The 23,388-nt window shown below is 36.8% G+C and overlaps 1 protein-coding gene across 9 annotated transcripts in view; it reads right to left on the bottom strand.

Annotated features, from left to right (window-relative positions):
- LOC149065712 (formin-binding protein 1-like) overlaps positions 1-23,388 on the bottom strand; it is a 146,052-nt gene that overhangs the window by 84,980 nt on the left and 37,684 nt on the right. The window contains exon 1 of one of the 9 annotated variants that reach the window (XM_089253874.1): positions 7,920-8,162. The exons of 7 other annotated variants lie outside the window; for them this stretch is intronic. Coding sequence is in view for 1 of the 2 variants with exons in the window: in XM_089253869.1 (XP_089109995.1) it covers positions 6,806-6,844 (39 nt within the window). In the remaining variant the exon portion in view is untranslated. Of the gene's footprint in view, positions 1-6,805; positions 7,126-7,919; positions 8,163-23,388 lie in introns of those variants that run through there. One more of the 9 variants, XM_089253869.1, reaches the window with a different exon arrangement.

Below are 23,388 nucleotides of genomic sequence, written 5' to 3'. Positions count from 1 at the left end.
AGTGAAAAAAGTATGGGGCCAAGGACACTTCCTTGAAGAACTCCACTTGTGACGTCTGTCCAAACAGAGAATTCCCCGTTCATCATAACTCGTTGCGACCTATCTCTTAACCACGATTCTATCCAATTCAGCAAGTTGCCCCCAATTCCAATCTCGTGTAAACGCTTCAAGAGTTTACTATGTTGGACCCCATCGAACGCCTTCTGGAAATCAAGGTAAACAACATCTACATTTTTGCTCTTACCCAAAGCCTTAGTCACATGATCATAGAAGAAAAGGAGGTTAGTTACACATGACTTCCCCTTCCTGAACCCATGCTGATTATCCGACGATACATTATTCTCGTCTATCCACTTCACAAACTGCCTTTTGATGATAATTTCCAAAATTTTCGAGAGGGAGCTCGTCAAACTCACTGGACGATAATTGGACACCGCTTCTCTACTGCCCTTAAATATCGGAACAACATTAGCAAGTTTCCAATCCCTTGGGACGATACCCTCAGCAACACTACTCCTGTATATCTGTGCGACTGGACCCAACAATTCATTAGCACATTCCCTGAGGACCCTGGGATAGATATCATCTGGTCCTGGTGCTTTGCTTGCACATACATTTCTTAGAAGATTTAGGACCTCCACGTGTTCTACTTGAATATCGTTGAGGGTTTTATTACCCCATGCAACACCCGTATATCGAATATCATTATCTCCATTAAAAACCGACGCGAAAAAGTCATTGAAAGCATTACACATGGCAACATTGCTCTAACCTAGAGCCTCCTATCGAGAGTGAGCCAACTTTCCCCTTACATCCATTATTGACGTATCGAAAAAATGATTTTGGGTCAGAGCCAATGTTATCTGCAAACCTAGAGATTCAACTTCCTTTTTACTATCCCTTATCGCTTTCTTCAACAGTCTTCTTTTATCAGTAAACAATGATAGGTCACCTCGTACACTTTTATACTCTCTGAATGCTCTTTTCTTTTCAAGATAAAGGTTTCGCACGCTATCCGTGAACCATAGAGGGTGCGATGTACAAACACGCTTTTTTCGAACAAAGGGTATGACGTCGTGCAAAACAGAGGACAGCTTCGTACTAAATTCTACCATTCTAGTTGAACGAGATAAGTGCCGTTGAATATTATTTCTTTAGGAAAGACAAAACCTCCAGTTAAGAATGTGTATTAAAAAGCCTCTAAATATCTTGCCATGCATCACGGGACCAATAAAACACGCGCTATTTTTGAATACTACAATATTTTAAAAAATTCGTCAGCTGTACTCTTAAGAAAAATCGTGATACTTGAAGTTAGGGTAAAATGTTTCATGGAGAAAAAAACTATTTCGTTGTTGCCGAGGCTGACTAAAATTTCATTTTGAACAAGTTATAATTTTGTGTTCACACATTGTTTTTATTCATTTTTAAATTGAATGACACGTTTTAATACTCTTATCTGGTAGATGCTTTGCGTCTGACGGAGGGGGAAACTGATACATACAGCAATGTTTATCAAACTTACCAAATTCATTAGGAATTATACAAAATTCAGCAATTCTGAAGTATTTATGGAATTTACCAACATTATTTTGACGTTGGGTAAGATCGCCGGTGAAAGAAATTTATCAACCTTACTAAGATGATTTGGTGATTATATGTATAATCACATATAAATCACTTTAACGTAACAAGTATATACTGTACAAAGTTAGTTCAAAAATTTCATTTTTATTTGGAGAACTAAAAATGAGCCTGAAAAAAATCCAATGACTAGACTTGTATACTTCGATAATATCAGTTCTATTTTAATGAAATTGGTGTTATGAATTTAACAATCCCAAAAATCCAAGTTCGACTATACTATTCAGATGACCGCAATGACTTTACAGTTCCTTTTATTTATGTATTTAGTGACGCAGAGTTGAAAGAGGATAATGCAACAGAGCGGAAGGTATTGAAATAAACAAATGGTTTCAGAACGAGCAAATAACCGGAATCAAGTGAAGATGTTGACATTTTAGAAAAAATTACCGAAATCTTCAAAACCACAAAAAAATTAAGCAATAACGGAACTAGAGGCGATAACGTCACAAACTGTAGTGGGTTTTTAGACTAACTTGTAGATGTCAGATGTATCAAGAATTCTATCCAATAAATAAAACGTAACTTCACCAAGCAAACTTCGCTTGTGGAATGATAGTTCAGAGGACTGCGCCAAAACAAACGTGCATGCATGCCAGCTTTGTAAATGAGTGACGACAAAAAGTGCATTAGCCGAAAGAGAGCCTGATAATAACTTCTGCACTAGACTTGAAACTTGCGGAAAAAGTCGCACGGTGACGTAACAGGATACACCCATTTGTTTGCTTCAAGGAAGTGGCAGAATTTTGGGAAGCTCATCAACAAAGATTCACGAGCTCCTAAAAAATGTTTTCCTCCGAGCGCCAATGAAATAGGTGGAATTTACTACCAAGCTACTGCGTAGTTATGAGGTTGAATGGCTATATCTAAAACAGTCTTCCAAACTTTGTCATATCATCCTCCTCGGAAAAAAGTTTCCCAACAACCCCTCCCCCCGTCGGTGGGTCCCACTCACTCACTATGGGAAACAATCTAAAAAGTCGACACTAACAGTTGTTGCAAACTGAAAATCTATAAAAGAAAAACTCAAGGATCCATAAAAATGTGTATTTCAGTGTTTTTTTAAATGTTACTGCGCATAAAAATTAAGGTGTTCACTTGATATCGAAAGATTTAATCATAATTTCCATTATAAAACACAACAAAGCGTGGTGGTGGGGGACGGGAAGACTTATGGTATAAGACCGAAGAAAGATTTTTGCATACAGCTTTATGACCTCAATTTTTTCAGCTAAAAGTAAATGGTTTCACATCGAAATACCTAAATTACTCAAAATTAATTCATCTCTGAAGCAGTCATTCAGCTTAGCGGTTGCCAACCAAGTGGTCGGGAGACATTTGCGCTTTTACAATTTTTATGTTTTATTACACAATATTCCCCCTATTCAAAGTACAATATTCCGATTTATTTTCGTATAACGCACACAGGATAGACGAAAAATTTAAGCAAGGTAGTCTACTTTACAGATGGTACTTTGAAAAAAATCAAAGATAGCGGAGGCGGGATCTAAAATTGTAACTTCAGTAGCCAGTGAAGTTCAATAAATTGGCAACCGCTGATTTAGCAGAGCGGATGGAATGGAAAATTTATAGAAATAAAAATATAAATGGCACGAAAAAAGGGAAGTGAACTTATTTACAGCGATCGTTATTCATCTTAAATACCATAGGATATAAAAAAAGGAGCTCGAGCACTTTATGCTAACAATTTAATCTGTTACTAACCAAAACTAGAATGGAAAAATATATATTTTCAGAGCTTTCTCTCCTCCCCACGCCTTTCAATTTTAACTCATTTTATTGGAACAAACGGTCTGGGTACACTGGGAATCAAAATCGTTTAGACACCGTATATGCCTACGTGTTACGAAATCAACCATATGTGTATACAATATATTCTCGTAAATTTAATATACAATGTATGTTACGGTCTAAGGCCAGTATTCAAGTTTACAGTATGAAGCCAGTACACTATTGAAGTTTTCTAAAAATTCTTTTATAAAACTCGCTCGAATATAATCTTAAATCTGTAATGTAATTAAAAACTTTTATAAAACTTTAATACTGTAATTCTGGTCTGAAGTATGAAATCAGGAGCTTCCACCCACTTTGCACATTATTCAGACTTGCCACCACGCGAAGTGAACGACCAATATATTGCTATCCTCTTCGCTGAGAAAAGCTTTGGACATGGATCGCAACATACATATAGATAAAAGACCCCCTAGAGAATTTTATGATTTCAATATTTGATCTGAAAAGTTTTATATTCATGTTCAGTCGCAAAAAGTGAAAAACGGAAATAAATTTGCCAAGGTATGAAAGAATTTTCACGGAATCATGACTTTTCGTATAATTTTGCATCTGATGTAAATCAAAACTTCACTCTGCTAGGATTTTAATTCAATAAAAGATGGCCTCTTTACCGATTTCAATAATTCTTCCATCCATCACACGTGCGAATTAGTCGCTCTATTTATTCAACTCCCACGGCTATTAAAAACGGACAAGCCTGAAGCTTAAGCACTAAATAGGTTGAGAAACTAATCAGAATCGTTTTGACGTCACAAGGCCAAACGTAGTGAGGGTTTCCAAAGAATGATGGTAAATAGCTAGTCAAAAGCAACAGTTTCAAATTAAAAGCACGCAAGAATTTTATGATAAATGTATGAAGAAATCATTTAATTCCTTTTTTTGAATGAAAAAAGAAAAACAAAAGACGCGTACGAAATCTGGGCGTGAGCGTCATATAGGAGAAGAGCGACGGTATCTAAACTCCGATGCACGTATCACAGATTAAACATTTTAACATGTTTGGAGTAAGTTTTTTCCGCAAGACTGATTAACTGGGCAGACAAGATATTAGAAGCTGTATCAATTGATAAGCGACAGCATTAATTTACAAAAACATTCTCAACGAAAATAATCTCAATAACTAAGAAATAATCCAGATTGAATGGGGGAATTTTCCTTTCACCTTTGATGATTAAGGTGCTAGACAATATTTTCGAAATTCCAGCAGAAATTAGTTCCACCTTACCGCGGACGACTACGTCTAGTTTCTGCTGATTATGAAATTTACACCGTATTGGAAGTTGGGCGGGAAAAAAAACATTTTTATTAAATAGGAAATGAAATCTTGCAACGAAACTTATCTTTTATAATTTTTCTTTCTAAGGCCGGGATTAAACTGTATAAAAGTTTTATAAAACATATTTTACAAAACTTAACAACCAATAAGCCTATTATGTAACCGATGCACTTATTAGTTACATTTTTCAAGTTTCATAAAAGAACTTTTCTAAAAATTTTATAATGTAAACCCCGGCTTTAAAGAAGTTATATTCGTATTCAATTAATCCATCTAATCTAATTAATGTTAATGATTATTTTTCTTTTGAAGATTATATGGATTGAAAATCTGAAGTAACAATAGCACACTTCAACCTAACAATTACATATACCAGGTGAAACTATTGCTTATCACGTTCACGACTCGATGAAATGTTCTATTTAGAATAGTGATAAGCAAGTTCTCTGTCGTAAATGAATAAGCGTAGAAAATCTAAGATAAGCGCAAAGTCGTACAAAAGAAGATAAGGACTCGACTTCAACGTGAAGCACAGAATTCGTTTAAGGTTAGAAATTACATGACCACGTTTTCTTCATACTGGGTCTATTTTTTTTAATTACCGGAAACAAGAACGGAAAGAATTTTAATTTTATGAACACGTGTAACATAAGCATAATGAGACAACTTACAATTGCACATGCCAAAATCACAATCTTCGTACTCAGGTTTGTTCATTGTTATTCAATAAGTGAAATTCAAAATCGTTATCAAAGATCAAAATCACATTCTGCTTGTTTTTGAGTAACAAGATAGTGAGTTAGCACTACGAGAGTTCAAAACAAGTTCAACCACCATAATTACACATTGCTCTCACCATTCATGCATAACAGTGTCGCGGACAAACTCGTTTTCGTTTCTACGAGGCTTGCAGAAATTCATTCTTTCGGTTTCTATAGTATGTATATTATACACCTTGCTATAAATAAATGCACGAAAACGGTATTTTGCCCAAGCCCTTGCGAAATGCGAGAGTCAAATCAGCCATATTGAATTGAAGGGTAAAATATAAGGGTAGTTTCAATCTCATGTTTCATAAGAATTCTTTACCAATCACAATCCAAAACTTCAAAAAACAAGTACTGTAGCATACCAATATTTTTGAACGAATCTACAGTATCTGAAGGTCACGAATCTTATCAGCTTTTAAAACCATTAAAATAATTAAATCTTTATTCTTTGAATCATTTATTTCTGGTATTTTCTCATTTAAAGTATTGAAGTAATTTATTAAAAATAAATTTGTTTAATACCAGACACGACTTTTCATGGTCGTGTTCCACCCCTCCCCCACTTTCATTTTCCACTTTCGTCATCTGACAATCATAACCTTGATTCAAACTCTAGAAATATGTCAGAAAGCATGCGGATTCTTAACTATAAAGGGGGTGAGGGAAAAAAAAAACTACAAACATGTACGAAAATTTGTAATCGGAGTAAGCCAATGAATTCGTTGCAGTCTCGACCGAATTCGGATAATAGCAACTTTCTCGATTAATTTTCATTCCCACTGCATATTAGGTACCTAATAGTTTAACTCCATACCTCTTTAAATTTTTAATGAGGGAGATATGCAGCAACGTCTCTGTTACTAATACCTATTGATCCTCACGTTGAAAGGGATGTGGGCCTGAGGGTAAGGAGCTCCGGTCCAACATCTCCTAAAGAACAGGGGGATGTCGGTCACGGTAACTATGACTTGGAAAAAAAAAAAAAATCACTAACGCTATTCTCTGCCCAAAATATTCAAGTTTCAATGTTTCATTAAGATCGAAGTAGAAAGTTCCCATTAATGTAATCCGATTTCTAATTTTTTTTTTTCATGGTGCGTTATGTGACAAAGCAAGATCAAGCGCATCAAACGAATTTCACAGGTATGAATTATTCGGAATTGAAAGAACTATCCACGTAACAAGCACTTAAATTCCACAAGCAAAATAAATTAGAAAATGCTTAGGGAAAGTTTTGTACAGTATGTAGAAGCATGCAATTGAAAAAAAATGTGATACAGAACAGAGAAAAGATATTCACCTTATGAGAATCGCCAAATCCGTTATATGTTCGCACCATGAATATATATTCTGCTACACTGTAAAATATCAAACTTTGTAGAAAAAGAGCACCACTAACTTATTGAAAGAGCTATTAAAAAGCTATTGCAAAAAAAAAAAAAATCAGTCGTATGTTTTCTTTTCAGAACTTCAGAGTAAATGCTGTCAGAACAGCATCAAGTATCGTAGTCATCAACAAATGAGAAGGCGGAGAAAGACATTCTACTACACCCGTAACGCGGCTATGATTCGGACATTGATTTTCATGGATGGGATGTCTCATCAATGTCTTCAGAATGTATGACGCGTCTCGATGCACTTTCGATAAAATAATTTTGAGTGATACTGGGAAATGTAAGTGAAATGACACGAAAAGAGGATTTGGAACAGCGGCCTGTTAGCAACTAAAAAAAAACAATGAAACCATCGAAGAAATTCGTCGTAGACTATTGCCAGAGGGCTACTTCTTCCTAGATGCCTACTGGCCGGTATTGTAAGCAAAATAAATCAGGCGTGAATTGTACTTTCTTTGGTAATGTATACCTACAGCAAACAAAACCTCATGAATAAATCAGTTGCCTTTTTTTTCGGCAAAAAGTCATCATATATACATCAACGCCCTTTTCCTACACAACACACTAAAAAGTAGAGCAGTAAAACAAATTTAGTTAGGATTATACTGTATAAATCAGCGCATGTAACAATGTAACCTATGCCTGGAGTCAGATCTTAATCGGACAACCAATAAAAATGACAATTCTGCAATGAAATTTTTAGAGGAAGAGGATTGCGTTTTTTCATCTTAATGAACCAAATAAAATCTCTACTTCCCCCCCCCCCCCCGTTCATCTATTCAAATGAGATACCTAAAACCAATTATATGCATACAGAGTACACATATAGCAACTTTTTTTGGAATTAATGATGTTTTATAAAATAATCCTATAATTTGCTTTTCCAAAATCGAGATTTGATCAAAATTGGTAAGCAAGAATTTTCGCAATGTAAGAAAACCTAAATGAAATGTCAACGTCACGATACCTCATTCGTAAGATTATGGGTCAAAACCATATAAGTAAAAACCGGATACTTACAAATTTTTTCTAATTGCTTTGAGAAACAATGTAGGGTTTATAGAAAAGGTTCATAAGTAGTTGAACAATAGTTTTCATATAAATGCTGTACGTATTAGAAAGCACACAATTCATTCGAAGAATAAACACACCGGAAATGAAGGGAAAAATATGACCTTCGAGAAACCTCGGAAGACATTCTAAAGGTATCAAAAACGTGTGAGGTTGTCGTAATAACTTCCTTGCACCCACTACCACTCAAGGATGGATTAAACAGACCGTTGAATGCTCACGTTATTCACAATGTTTACTGTGAAAAATTAATCATCTCTTGTGCATTTGCCATTCAACTATGTTTACTTGTTAAAAATCTGAGAACAATAATAAAATTGCTGAGAGAAAGTCAAGTTTCGCTTACTATATAATCGAGGCAAGCTAAAGGAATATTTTTGAAAAGCACCCAGATTATTCTGCCCTGTTAACATCAACTCTTTTATCGAGGTAAATCATGAAGAGCAGCTGTAACAACTTCCCAAACCTCAAGACAACGAGGTGACAGACATAACAAGCACCCTTGAATAGCCTAGCCTAAGGAACGCTTAAAATTCATCAAGCAACAGCGGGCAAGGTCTTTTTAACCTCCATCTCTTAAACGTGATTTTGTTGTACAGCTGATGAAATATATAGGGAGAAGCACAAGTATATAGTAGAGAACCAAAATCTTGAAAACTGCAACAAAAACAATATTTTTTTGTATTACTTCAGGTTGTCTAGGCTCCTGAAATATTTTTTATATTCCGGTTTGCTGTATTATATATATTTGACATCCATAATTTTATGAGAATTGTTTCTTTTTCCTAGCCTCATTGATCACTGGTCCTCTTCATAACCTCATTGGGCATTTTGCCTGTTGTGGCTCCTTAAATTTGTTTTGAAAAAAACTTTATCCAGTGTCAATTTTTTTCAAGCTAAGGCGAAAAAGTAATTGGTTTTGCTCTTATGCAATCAACCAGTTGAAGCGAGTTTTCGCAAGAAAAATAACACGCACTCAGTCAAGATATCCACCTACAACATAACGTAATTATATTTCCAATGACTACGCAGCGCGCGCGGTTTTACGTACATTTATTATGAAAAAAACAGAAGCGTATGGACGTTCTAAATCATTAGAATTAAAAAATACTCAAGGGGCCAGTCACAACAGACAGCAATAAGCCATCTGCGAACGATAACGATAGAATATGATCACTTTACTCATGGACAGTCGTCGAATGTAAAATTACATAGGGTTGTTGCCCTGAAGAAAATGAAATCTCATTTTAAAATAGCCGAATCATGACCTGAATGTGAATATCACATGAAAAGCAAAAACAATTCGTTATCATAAATGTGAAATGAAGATTCTTTTTTCAACATCAAGCTTGTAACTGAGATAGAATACACGTTACATTATAATAAGTAGGGAAAAAAAAACACTTCGGCGACCTGTCGATAGCAGATTCATGGCCCGCAGCTTCACTATTCGGCCGCAGGGTATAATAAAGAAATCCACGAGACCAAGAGAAGGAAAGAAGTCGCGACTAGAAATAGCAAAACAGCCAGAGGGTGAAGTAGCTCTTTAAAGAAGCAGGTTATGTTAATGGAGTCCAGTAGTGAAAAAGCTGAGACTAGTAATGGTATCTCATTTCGGTGAACGGACGACCAATTTACACCGTGAGCTGGCCGAAGCATTTCTACTGGAAACAGTAAACGACTCATAAGCGATCACGTTTCTGACAGCAGGGCATTTTTATCGCCTAGATAAATGAAATAATCTTCACACGCAAAACAATAAGATCTTTCAAGGAAGTGCAAGTGGTGGTGATTTTTTTCGAAACGCCCGCTTTTTTTTTTCTTCAAAGTATACTGTATTAGACACCTTTCACGTATAATCAGGAGTTGGCATTCCGACGTTTCTATGCATGGATTGCGCATTATAATTTATTGTGATCACTGATCAATTGGATCAGATTGATTAAATCATTTTAATAATTTGAGCGCAGTGATATTAAATCGTTGAAGATTTCGTGTGACGCAGTGAACAAGTTTCAATGAATGTGCATGCATCAGACGAATGCGATTTTCCAATGGATGCCTACAACATTTATAAAGAAAGCCATTACCAAAAAAAATTGCATAAACTTTTTGTTCAAAATTCATGAGTGATGGGAATTTGTTTCGGGGGGACTGAAACAAATGTAAAGTCCTCCACAAAATTTCACAATTTTCTGATGACTAGTTTCGCCTGTAGGCTACTTTAAAGTAGGGTCTTTTACTTATGGACGCACTGTACTTTCATCAAATCGGAAACAAAAAAACATTTTCAGCCACGACTGCAGAAGTCCCCTTTTAAAATCCCGAGGTTCAATTGAGGAAAAACTTCAACTACAATCAAAACTACACTGCACAACACAAAGTAGAAAAAAAAAGCCGCTCCAATGTTGGTTATGCCTAGGTTTCCAGAAGTCCTGTTTTTTTATCCCAAATAGGATAAGTCTTGCTAGAAGCGATTTCGTTTCGATTATGGCAATAACAAGTAATTTAACTTAAGTTGGGATTACGCTACAAGTTTTGAAAAGTTTCTTTTATAAAACTTGAAAAATACAACCAATAATCTTATCGGTTACATTTTAGCGAATGTAACCAATACAACTACAAATACAAAGCCACAACACGCAAAATGCCCAACGAGGTGACTCAGAAAAAGATGCCCATAGCAAATATGGATGTCATACTTCTAGAATACAGCAACCCAATTACAGTATATAATACGGCAAGTGTAAGATAACAGATGAGATTGCATGGGGGGGGGGGGGGCCATCAATTGTTTTTAAAACGTACCTCCATCCTAATATGTGTACATTCATCTTAACTAAACCCCGAAACTTCTCCAACTCCTAATCCCATCTCGTCTGTAATCACCACAAAATTTGTTAATCGCGACAGTACCCAATTGTCCGGGGAAAATATGTTGTAAAAGTTTGTATGTTTTTTTTTTTGATACAAAATAAAGTGTTCCAGACTCTGCCACGAAGCTGGGCTGGAAGAAATCTCGCCACCGGGATAAGTCCAGTGGCAAAGTTGTGGCGTTCATTCATTCAGCAACCAAATTACAATAACTAGAAACAATATTATATACATGATAAAATACTAACAATGCCCATAAAATATACTTATGGTTGTTTCATTTTAAGTATGGATAGCTTCTCGATTTACCCCAGCAACATGTTCATCCTATTTTTTTTAAACGTGTCAATGAGGCTTTTTGGATCACGTGATATTTCCTTTTTTTGAGGGGCATACAAATCGTACAAAGGTTTTTAACAGCTGGCTGATGGGAAGATACACTTTGGAAAGAGAAAATTCAACCACCGGGGAACTGAACCCATGCTCCCTCACTCTCCGGGTGAACGCCCTAGACCACTAAACTACAGAAGCAATGAATTTCTCAATCTTTCCTTGGAGCTCGTGTGCACTGAACGGGACCGTACATAGCCGGTCGGACCTAACTCAGGCCAAAGCTCACAATTGCTGACAATGTCGCCATCTGGTGGCATAACGCCCATCCTGTCGCTTTGATTCCCGACTACCCCCCCCCCCCCCGATTAGCTTCACGTCATCTGCGATTTTGGTAGCAGTGCTTCGAAACGAAATGAGTGAATTAAGTTCATGCTCCATTCATTAGTCCATGCTGCAATCAATTCAAGTTTGTCTGGTATCTCCCTATCACTTTGGATTCCTGACTACCCCCACTAGCTTCACATAATCCCCAAATTTGCGAACAATCCCATCAATACCCTGATCAAGTTTATCGATAAAAAGTGAAGCATGGGACCAAGGACACTTGGGGAACTCCACTTGTGACGCACGTACGATCAGAATACCCCGTTCACCCATAACCCTTCGTGACCTATCTCTTAACCACGATTCCATCCAATTCAGTAAGTTGCCCCCCAATCTCGTGTAAAAACGCGTCAAGAGTTTTACCATGCCGGACCCGATCGAATGCCTTCTGGAAATCAAGGTAAACATCATCTACATTTTTGCCTTCACCCAAAGCCTTCGTCACATGATCATAGAAGCAAAGGAGGTTAATCACACACGACTTCCCCTTCCTGAACCCATGCTGATTTTCCGACAATACATTATTCTCGTCTATCCATTTCACAAACTGCCTTTTGATAATAATTTCCAAAATTTTCGAGAGGGAGCTCGTCAAACACACTGGACGATAATTGGACACAGCTTCTCTATTACCCTTCTTAAATATCAGAACAACATTAGCAAGTTTCCAATCTCTTGGGACGATACCCTCAGCAACACTACTCCTGCATATCTGTACGACTGGCCCCAAAAATTCATTAGCCATTCCCTGAAGATCCTGGGATAGATATCATCTGGTCCTGGTGCTTTGCTTGCACATACATTTCTTAGAAGATTTAAGAACTCCGCAGCTTCCACTTGAATATCGTTGTGGATTTTATTACCCCATACAACACCCGTATATCATTATCTCCATTAAAAACCAACGCGAATAAGTCATTGAAAGTACTACACATGCCTACATTGCTCTGTAACCTAGACCTTCCTATCGAAAGGGGGGGGCCAACTGTCCCCTTTTTTCTTTTTTTATTGTTTTAATTTTTTATATAAATACAAGATGAAACAAAAAATCAGCCAAGGGGTCTAGAGACCCATATTGGATGACACATTGCAAATTTATAATAAATAATAAGGAACACATTTACTTATTAGTAAACATCAACAAACTAAAACGGAAAAACGAAATATTACATCCATTATTGACATATCTAAAATTATTTTGGGTCAGAGCCAATGTTATCTGCCAATCTAGATTCAACTTCCTTTCCTCATCGCTTTCTTCAACGCCCTTCTTTTATCAGTAAACAATTACAGGTCACCTCGTCCACTTTTATACTCTCTGAATGCTCTTTTCTTTTCAAGATAAAGGTTACGCATGCTATGGGGCCATTCAAGTATTACGTCAGCTGATTTTTAGCCATTTCTGACCCCCCTCTTCCCCTTGTCAGCAAAACACACACTGAACCCCTCACCCTTATCAGCAAAATTTAGTCAGCAACTTAGAATATTTCATATCTTCAAAAAAGGGTGGTTGATACGTAAGCAACCTTCAAACCCCCCTTGTCATCAAAAGTCAGCAAATGTGAAACCCTCCTCCCTCGATGCTGACGTAATACTTAAATGACCCCTATCCGTGAACCATGGGGCGAGATGTACAAACACGCTTTTTTCGAACAAAGGGTTATGACGTAAAAAACAGAGGACAGCTTCGTACTTGATTCTTTCCATTGATTTACCACCCTGACTGATTACAACCGGTCTTTGAAAACTTCCGCTAACCTTTATCTCAAAACATCAAAATTCTCCGAAACAAAGGAACCAGTCTTTTGTTATCAACCTTACCAGAAGAAAAGTTAGAAAAAACTAACGCCACAATGATCACTGGAAGAAAATTCGTTCCCCACCGAAACAGTCAACAAGATCCTCGCAACTGGTGAGAACTAAATTCAAAATAGCAGTACCCCTAGCGGCTCCGATACATGCTGATACAAATTATCGAGCACTAAAGAAAGTATCTTTCATATTAATCTCTAGCTGACAGGTTCTCTCAATCGATACCCTGGTAATTGAAATCCCCTAATATGACAACCCTGTTATGCTTACACATGTAAGAAACTTCGTAAAGTTTGATGATGCAGTTTGGATCCCTAATTCGTTGGATTGTAACAAACCCCTACAACAAGTTTATGACGCCTTTTGTGCAATCCCGGCCTTACTCATGGGCACCAATTGGCTACGACTGATTGGATTTCACTCAGTATAATATAGAACAATCATTAGCCCCCCGACCTCACACCATTCTTTAGCCTTCAAGTCATTTGTTCTAAACCATTGTTTCCCAAAATTTTCGTTTCATCGCCCCCTTCTTTAAAAATTTTTTCTTATCGCCCCCAGCTCAAGTCAACCCATAAGATGATCCTATAATGAACCCCGAGCTTCTATCACCCCCCCCCCCCCGGGAGCGATACTACCAACTATGGGAAACACTTCTCTAAACTATTGTCACGTTGACTGATAATAACATTGGAATGAGAAAAGAATAACTCCTCACTGCTCCTTTCAGAAAAAATAAAAAAGCATAATGATGGGAGGAGAAATGTTGTGGAAATTTTCTTGGAAAATGAGACTTTGGATGTATACAAACAGTTGGCGTTATAACGAGTTGGCGCTATGATGGGTTTTTTACATTATAATCTTTAAATGTAAGATTTGTTCACTAAAAATTTGTGGCGGTAAGCAGGGTTGGCGCTATAACGGGGTTGGACTGTATTAAGCTATGCAATTATTGCAGCCCACCATGAGCAATATATCCTAAATTGAAATCCTTTCCACATAGCAAATTTCGTTTCTTTTTTTTTTTCTTTTTTTTAACCACGAGTTTTACCACCTATTAGAAATATTTATTTAAAAAAATTCATCTGTATGTCGATCGACCCATTGTATTTACCACAAAATATCTACAATAATAATTTCATCGTATTCCAAGATGATTTTTAGAAAATCTGTGGCAATCAAGACCAGGAAATACAGTTCAAAGATAAATAAGCTGTCTCTATAAGCCTGGATCTAAATCCAGACTTGAAAAGATAAGAATTGGTGCGCAAACCATTTGGCTCAAAGACAGCAATATCTAAAAGGTAATTTCCCATATCGCCTGAAGTCCATATCGCACACAAATGCTATTCGGAAATGATAAATTGAAAATAGAATGTATTATATTATAGGGTATTGGCAGCATTAGTGATTTTATGGATACTATTCGAGTCACTTCGATCGAATATAGAAAAACTAAAATAATAAAAGAGAAAGTTTCCTTCTACTGTATTTGTTTTTTGAAGTAATCTGGGAAATCAGGTCGGCGTCGCAACGGTTTTTTTTTTTTTTGCAAATGACCGTGAACCGCATTTCACAGTTCACGGCTGATGCATAAAAACCTGTCATGCGTGTTAATAAAATGTCTACCATGAGCGTGATTCCATAATTGGTGATTGGATTCCCCGAATTAATATGGTAAACATCCTCGTTTCGTTAGCTATTTTGAGGATGGCACATGGGTGGGCCAAGTTCAATTTTCTAACATCTTTCGGCATGAGTAAGGAATTAAAACTAAAAATTCAGTTGTAACATTGTTAGATTCACAGCATTACAATACAAGTTTACGAGAGCATATCAACATATCCAAATTTGTCTTCATCTCAGTATGTCAATCACCTTACAATTTCATACACAGTAAAGATATACGACCCCCATTCCATTACCCATCAGTAGGGCCTTAATAAAGATTTTTGTTGTGCAGTGGGAAAAACATTTCGCCGCTCCTACCACTGTAAAATTCGATGATTTTATAACGGTGTTTTTGTTCGCATCTAAATTTTTCCGACCGGGCAGAGTTGTCCCCTTTGCTCCAATCTAGTTCCGGCCCTCCAATAAGCATTTAAACAAAAACTGAGAATATTACAACAAAAAAATAAAGCTGTCAACTTTTTCCGCATCCTAATAAGAAAAATAAGAACTAAATACAAAATGCCTCGACTAAGGATATTGTATTTGTATATCTCACATTTTACGAACTTGACATAAAACCACCAATAAGCTAAGGAGCACAGACTTGTCACCCATTTCTGAGCGAAGAACATGTTTGCCACTCCATGATGTCTTGCAAATCATTGACAAAAAAGGAGGATAGAGAACAGCGATTGGCCATAGCGATATTCTCGTCGTCATACTTTTTCTCAAAGATGGTGGACGAGTCCTGTATTTCAATAAACTTCCATATGAATTTAATCAGCCCTAAAATTTTACGTACAATCCAAGTCGGTGACGACCTCAGACAAAAAAAAAAAACCTCTTTACAAATTAATGAAGGGCATATACAATGGCTTGGCAAATCACAGGAGCGATGCCAGGTCACCATGGTGACTTAAAAAAACACGGGATCACCGTATCCAACAATATTTAAGGAACTAAAAACTGTCTATAGTAAAGTCGTAACATATACCATGAACGACCACTTTTTGATCCCCAGTGAGCGGATAATGAACTCAACATTTTTCTTCACAAGCTTTATCAATTATTCAACGAAAATTCCTCCGGAGATGGAAAGAAAAAGTGAGTTAGGTTAACGCTGTGGAAACATGAAATACGCAGCAGGAGCCAGTGACAAAGAAATAAGACCGCCAAACACCACGGGAGCAGTACATGCGAAAGGAAAGCTCTGTAAATGCACCATGAAATGATTTTACGAAATTATCTATCAGCTGTCGAGAAGCACCAATCGAAGCAACACACGTGCAACGACCCTTACTAAACAAACTGCACTTATCACACGAACAGCCCATGCTGGGACAGCCATAGAGAGATGGCTACCAAGACTCATAGGCATGGAACTAATATTTAACCGCTTCCCCGAAGTACGGATCAGTGAAAGCGGCAAATGTCTTATACATACGATCCCTGTCTTCGATTAGATGCTATTGCCGCAAATACAACTCTGGTCTGATGCACATCGATGCATGTTAGCTTCCGTATGATTCGAAACGGATGAAAAAAAGTGATGAGACTCGGAAAACGCTTATAGCGGAAAGAATAATGAGAGTTTTTACGAGTTACTCAGAATCACGAGGTGTAGTGATTTTCCGATGGTATTCCTTTACCATCCGAAAAGTACCGATATTGATTTTTTTTTCTCACATGTAACATAAATCGATTTGTCACTCTATTTTACTCTAGATTTTTACACCATCTCGGAGTATCGTAAGCCGAAACAGGGGGAAAAAAAATCTTATTAGTACGTAGTGTCTAGCACTACATAAAAAAAGTAGGTCGCGCTTTTTTTTTCTTTTCACCCAGTTGCTAGCGAACCATTCTTCTTTTACTGGAGGCTGCCTTTTGTTAAAAAATAACATTCCAACAGCATTATCTGGCAAAGATCTATTCACAGTTAATTTGCTCTCCGTGGTAGCGAATGCCTTCATCACAAAAAGCCAGCCAGGTCAGAGAAATATAAGAGTTTTTTTTTTTTTTTTTTAGGAAAACATCCAGACAGTCAACGCTGGGAATCGATTCTTACAAGATCGAGTACTTTTGCATCGTCTAATAGTAAATAATAGGAAAAACAAATTTCAAGGAAAATCCACAACGAATGAGAAGTTTCATTAGCTAACAATCTGACTACTAAACGAGTTTTGACAGATCTAGCATAAATTAAGAAATTACCTACGACTTCTAAAAGCTCCTACGGCGACAATATATAATTGTGAAAAAAAGGGAAGAGAAAACTTAAACTCAGTGTTTAAAAACCAACCATGTTACGATAAGACCAGCAATGTGGTTTGGTTATTAATACCGTTATAGATCATGCTATGCCTTTTTAACTACAGGACATTCGTTCATTTTCACAAGAGCAATTTTTTTCATGCCCAGTCGCATTTCAGGAAAATAAAACCAAGTTCCAACGATTTTCAAGGTCTTGATTTGACGCGTTTGGATTTCAAATCGTTCATTTTTAAAAATGGGGGGGGGGGGTTAATCGGTAAATTTTTAATGTATTCACCAAAACACGTTTCATATGATCAACGATCAATTTAGAAAAAAAATCATGGTCCTTGACCTACTCGTACACAATAGCTACCCAAAAGATTTTTTTGAATGCCTAATGAGTTTTGACATAAAACAAATTAATGCAGCCTTTTTCTTTAATATTAATTTTACAAACTTTATGAAAAATATTTCATCTAATCCCTCGATTTATATCACTTTCAGAAGAAAAAAAAATGGTCCATCTCGATTTATGAATTACACTCTAAGACGACTTTTCTCAATTAAAGAGCCTTCAGTTTGAACTATTATGAATGAAAATATATCGCTAGACATCCTCAACGTAATTGAATAATATCTGACGCACGGCTGTCACTTAATACGCTCTAATGCAATCAAGTCCGGAACTTACTACTCAGAGCCTGTTCCAAATGGCTAGACGATTCTAGTCTCGCACTAAACCCGGAGGTTTCAACCTTTCTCGAGTTACGAGCATCCACGACCGACATATTCATAATCAGCCTAATAAGGTATTAATTATTCGATGCAATTTAAACGGAGCGATTATTTGTGTTGTAACGATTCGAAATCAGACATAAGCATGAGCAACAATTGAAGACATTCAGAACAGGTGATCAGAATTCAACTGGTCGTAAAATGGACAGCTACCTAGCAGCCTTGCGCATACACGCGACCTGTTTTCGCTCGTAGTAGCTTCAAGTGTACGACCAGCCTCACTCACAGTAAGTCCGGGATTACACTATAAAAGTTCGATATAAAATCCCTTTTATAAAACTTGAAAAATCCAGCCAATAAAGCTCATGGGTTACATTCGAGCAAATGCAACCCATAATCTTACTGTAAGTCCAGACATGGACCACGCTCTGTCCCAAGAGGGATATAAGCGATTTACCCCAAGAGGTTGGTCCACGCTGGACCATAATCTTACTGGTTGAATTTTTCAAATTTTATAACAGAACTGTTAGAAAACTTTCATAGTGCAATACCGGCATAAAACCGACTCCGCAGTGCTGTTCACAGCACGGTCGATGTGGACAACGAACAGCGCAACATTGCGTACCCTCGCTCTCGTCGGAGTGCAATCCACTGGGATTCGGTACATCAAAGAAACTATTTCATTCGTGCGCATTCTATTCGGACGGCATTTTCTTTCTTCGACGCGCATCGCTGTCTAGTGTTTTTTTTTTGCATTCTTCTGCTGTTTTGAGCCGCTGTAAGTCTTTATCCACGCATCGGAGTGTCGTAGCAGGACCTGGCTTGAGACTGGCCAACCAAAATTGCAACACAATTGAAAAAATTCACTTTTTTTTGAGTGAGAAAGAAAAAGATTGGGGGAGCTTCTTGTTTAAGAATGAATTTCGCAAGACAGCTTATAAATTGTGAGCCATGGGTTTTATTGCTATCAAGGAAGAATTTGCTTTTCATTGATTCGGCATCGAAGAACCAAAAACATTCCCAAAGATGATTAAAATAATCCTTAACTCGGATAAAAATGCCGCGTCTAATTGAAAAGTCTGGACGGTAGAAGTGCACAAAAAATGTTTCTTCATGAAATTGATATTCCATACGGAGGCGAATCTTATAGCACGGAATAAGTAATATCGATTCATTGAATGTCATTATCCAAAGTAAAATTTCGCTGATGAAGTGAACGAACGTATAGAAGAGAGGGAAAAAACCCGACTATCAACAGAAAATCTGTTGTCAGCTGTTATGACTAATAGCGAAAGCCTGCAGAACCGTGGGTTAAGAAAAGCTGAATAGCATACACTCACGCGCGCCTCTCTCATGACACGTACTACGACAATTATTGTTTTTCTCCTTACTAATGGTCACGAATAAAACTTTCGACCGCAGTCAACTATCTCATTGGCATTTGTAAATTCACAAAACCCAACGAGAGAACGGAAAACATGGACAAAACTTGAAAAAGTAAACCTTATTTGCGTCATCGGAATTCAAAATACGTAGTATTATCAACCGAGTTAAAATTTGACACGATGCTAATAGGGTGGTGCAAAAAACGTTTAAGGACAACGTTAAGAACAACAAAAATTACCATACCTTAAAAACCTGTGGATACAAATACATGAAAATTTTAGAGTAATAATTACAAGAAAAACTAAACATTTTCGAGTGAAAAAAAAAAATGAGTGCTGCACGGTCTTAGGAAAAAAATTGAATTTGTAGTAGAGGTCAAAACCTTTGGGAAAAAAAGTACTATAAGGACAAACGTGTTTTGTGATGTCAGGGAAAGAAATTTGCATATTCGGCATGTTAGCTTCGTAGCTGAGACTGTCTTGAGCTGCAAAATTGGTAAAAGGCATAAATTTATCAGAAATGGAAAAGGGCAAAATCTTTGTTCTCAGAGAAAATGGAATCATGAAATTTCGAGAAGAATTAAAAGATCGGAAACTTAACAATTTCATAAAGGATCCCCAAAATTAAGGACAGAAAGCTCGCAAAAGTCGGCTGCCTCCTCTTTACTATTCGTCAAAACAATAGGGCTTGCGTGAAAGAAAAAAAATTATCTGATATAATTCAGAACGAATGCAACTTGCCTAGCACAAGTCGGATTGTGCGTAATGTGTAAAAAAACCAATCCGAATGTCTATTATGCAAAAATGAAGTGCAAACCTCCTCTTATAAAACAGCACAGATATGCTTTTTGGCGAATTCAACTCGCTTTTGTATCTATTATATATAGTGCCAAGTGAAATTGTTACTTTCTCTGATGAGAAAAAGTTCAATTTAGATCGACCTGATGGTTTCTAATATTACTGGCAAGGCCTCACCGTGACAGCCATATTTTCGAAACGCCAATTTGGAGATGGACCCGTCATGGTTTGGGGAGATTTTACATCCCAAAGGAAAACTAATCACGCTCATAAGCTGAAAAATCAACTTTGACGCGTATCAAGACAAATCTGGCAGAAAATCTACTTTTCTGAGCATTTGTATCAACAGGACAATGCTTTTGTACATATTTCAGTCTCCATAACTCGTTTACTGGTCAGCCAGAAGTCCTCATCTGAATCTGAAGTGTATAGAAATAGTATGCGGTAAGAAAATAAACATGACCGTATGGCAGTAATCAAACAGGCATGGAAAAAGATTTCACTGCACATTATTTATGACTTACCTCGATCGATGTCATCCAGGATGATGGAGATTATAGAGAAAAAGGGCAATTTTTCCCCTTGGTTATTTAAATAATTTTGTGCATAATCTTCCAGTGCGTGTTCTTACTTTTTCCAGTAGGTTTTAACCTTTACTATATATTCAATAATTCTTTTTCTGGGACACAGTGTAGCACTCGAAAGTTTTTCACTAATAAATGTTTGGCCCTACTTGTAATTATCACTACAATTTTCATATGTTTACATCCACAGGTTTCTGAGATATGGGATTTTTCCGGCTGTCCTTAAACTTTCCAACACCTTAGAAATTGTGTTTTTCTAAAACGAAATACTGTAGGAAAATTAATATTTTGAACTAAATTGTATGAATATCAAACAAGTCATCAAAATCAGGCAAAGACTTTCTTAAAAGTATTATACCAGACATTTGACAAATCCCAGGCGCCAGATTACCATGGTGACTAGAAAATTAGTATTGAAGTTCGAAATTTTGTGTGATTACTAACTTGGACAAAAATACGCTTGGCTCCTAAAATATTTTGTTGGTATCTAGATGTTTTCTCGTTTTGTCAAGCCCTGTATTATACCATCAGACTCACTGAAACAAAAGTAAAAAATCTTGGAATGTTCGTTAAAAACAAAATTTCCAAAAAAAATTCAATATAAAACATTAGTACATAATTTTTCCCCCTGCACAAGCGATAGTAATTTCAAAGCGTGAGCAAACGATCAAAAAACTTTTTACAACCCGAAACCGTGAATGAAATATGCTTTAACGATCGTTTTGTGCATTTAGACAAAACCACCGAGCTTAAAGCAGCTTTTTTTTTTGAACGGATGTTAAATAGTAAAATTCAAGTGATTATCGAAAACTGAGCGAACAATATAATGGCAGGATATCGGGCTGCATAAAGATTTCGCTCCGGAATCATGCGTTAGCCGAAACGTCATTTCTCGATTTTTTTTTTTGGGAAATCGATTGAATTCACGAAACAGTAACAAGCACTGTCAAAATAAACTCACAAAAGACTGAAATGAACAGCTTCACAATTGAACGGAAAATTTTGAGGATTGAAAAATGTCATTATCTTGTTCATGTCACGATATTTCTATGCAACATAACTGGCTTCATGGGTGATCTGGTTAGTTCATTTCTCTATCATGCGTACAGAGGGAAAAGATAAGCTTCACGCAAGTCTGCGGCTTTTTTTTTTAAAACTTGCATTTTATATTAGCGTATTCATTTACTTTTACATGTACAGGACTAGAAAATTCCTGCAAGAGAGAAGCGTATTTCTGGAAAGTGATACAGCGCGGCAGGAATTAAATGCATCAGGCTCAAGTAACGGTGATTCTAATGATGGCTGACGTTAAAGTTCAACTCATTACACGGCTGCGTTCTGTTAACGAGTATACTAAAATTTTCGTTAACCTAACCGAGGGAGTCTCCCCGTATAGCTGAATAATTGAAGAATTAAGGCCTAAAAAAATTATCCAAAAAAAAATTAGTTTACGTAAAATACGCCAACTGCTACAGAAGAGGCGAATCTATCGCAAAAAAAAAAGTTACAAATCTATTTGCCCAAATACCTAAGAAAACTGCGGAAGTAAACAAATCTGCGTAGTGATGCAGCCCGACAGAAACCAAAAAAAACCATCCCTGCAATAGTAAAAAGTTACAACCTGCAGTAAAAATACGATGAGCGACTGAACGCCGGATGAGATAATTAGTTACACTAAGATCCATAAGAAACAAATTCCTCTTCGCCTTCCAAGCATAATCGACTAAGTCCTCTTTAGTTACCATTAATTCAACAATGCGTTATGAAATATAATTCGCATGCGTTTAGGATCGGAATCACTATTAAAGAAACACCCGTTACGTTCATTGGCGGACTCTCCCCGCTCCCCAAGCCCAGATTATAGTGTAGTATAGATAATATATAATATAGCAGTATAGATAATAGTGTTATTTTGCAAGAAAAAACGTAAAAACCTACCCTTCAGAAGAAAATTTTGGAACCCCCCCCCCCTCGAGAAAATTCTCCGTACGCCTATGGTTACGTTGAAGCATCAAGTCCTCTCAAACAAAAAATAATGACCACGAAATACACTAGTAAATGATTCATAAAGGTCAACTTAAAACTAACTCAAAAATTAGCAATTCATTGGGTTTTTTCTAATTGAATTTTTTTTTTTGTAATTCTCGGAGTTCAGGAAAGCACTATCAGTTGCACAAAATCGGAAAAAAGGGTGTGGCATTTTGCGGAGGGCTCAGTGGGGTTTTTATTATGGCAGTTATAATGCGGACCAGTTACATTTTAAAAACCGCTTACAGGGCTAACATCAGTTTTGAAGGTTCCTGCCAGCATTATCATCAAATTGGGCTTACTTATGAAATCCCCCCCCCCCCGCTTATGAAGCCATTTTCATTCGTTTTCCAGGAGGGGTGATGTTCAGAGGTCTGGCTGAATTTAATTTCTGCATGATTATTTGCATTAAGTAACAATCCAAAATTTGAAGGGCTTGCAGAAAGAAGGGGTTAGCTCCATTTTTAGAACTTTTAAAAGTCCATTTTCTTGTTTAAAATTTTTTTTTCTTTGTTTCGTGCTAGACCAGTGTTTCCCGAAGTGGGCGATAGCAGCTACAGG

Source organism: Pholcus phalangioides, unplaced genomic scaffold, assembly GCF_987345545.1.
Source record: "Pholcus phalangioides strain wild (caught in Gottingen) unplaced genomic scaffold, Ppha-v1.0 ptg000039l_1, whole genome shotgun sequence".
Taxonomy (NCBI): Eukaryota; Metazoa; Arthropoda; class Arachnida; order Araneae; family Pholcidae; genus Pholcus; species Pholcus phalangioides.
Note: the sequence above shows the minus strand (reverse complement) of the source record. Positions and strands in the feature narration are given on the sequence as shown.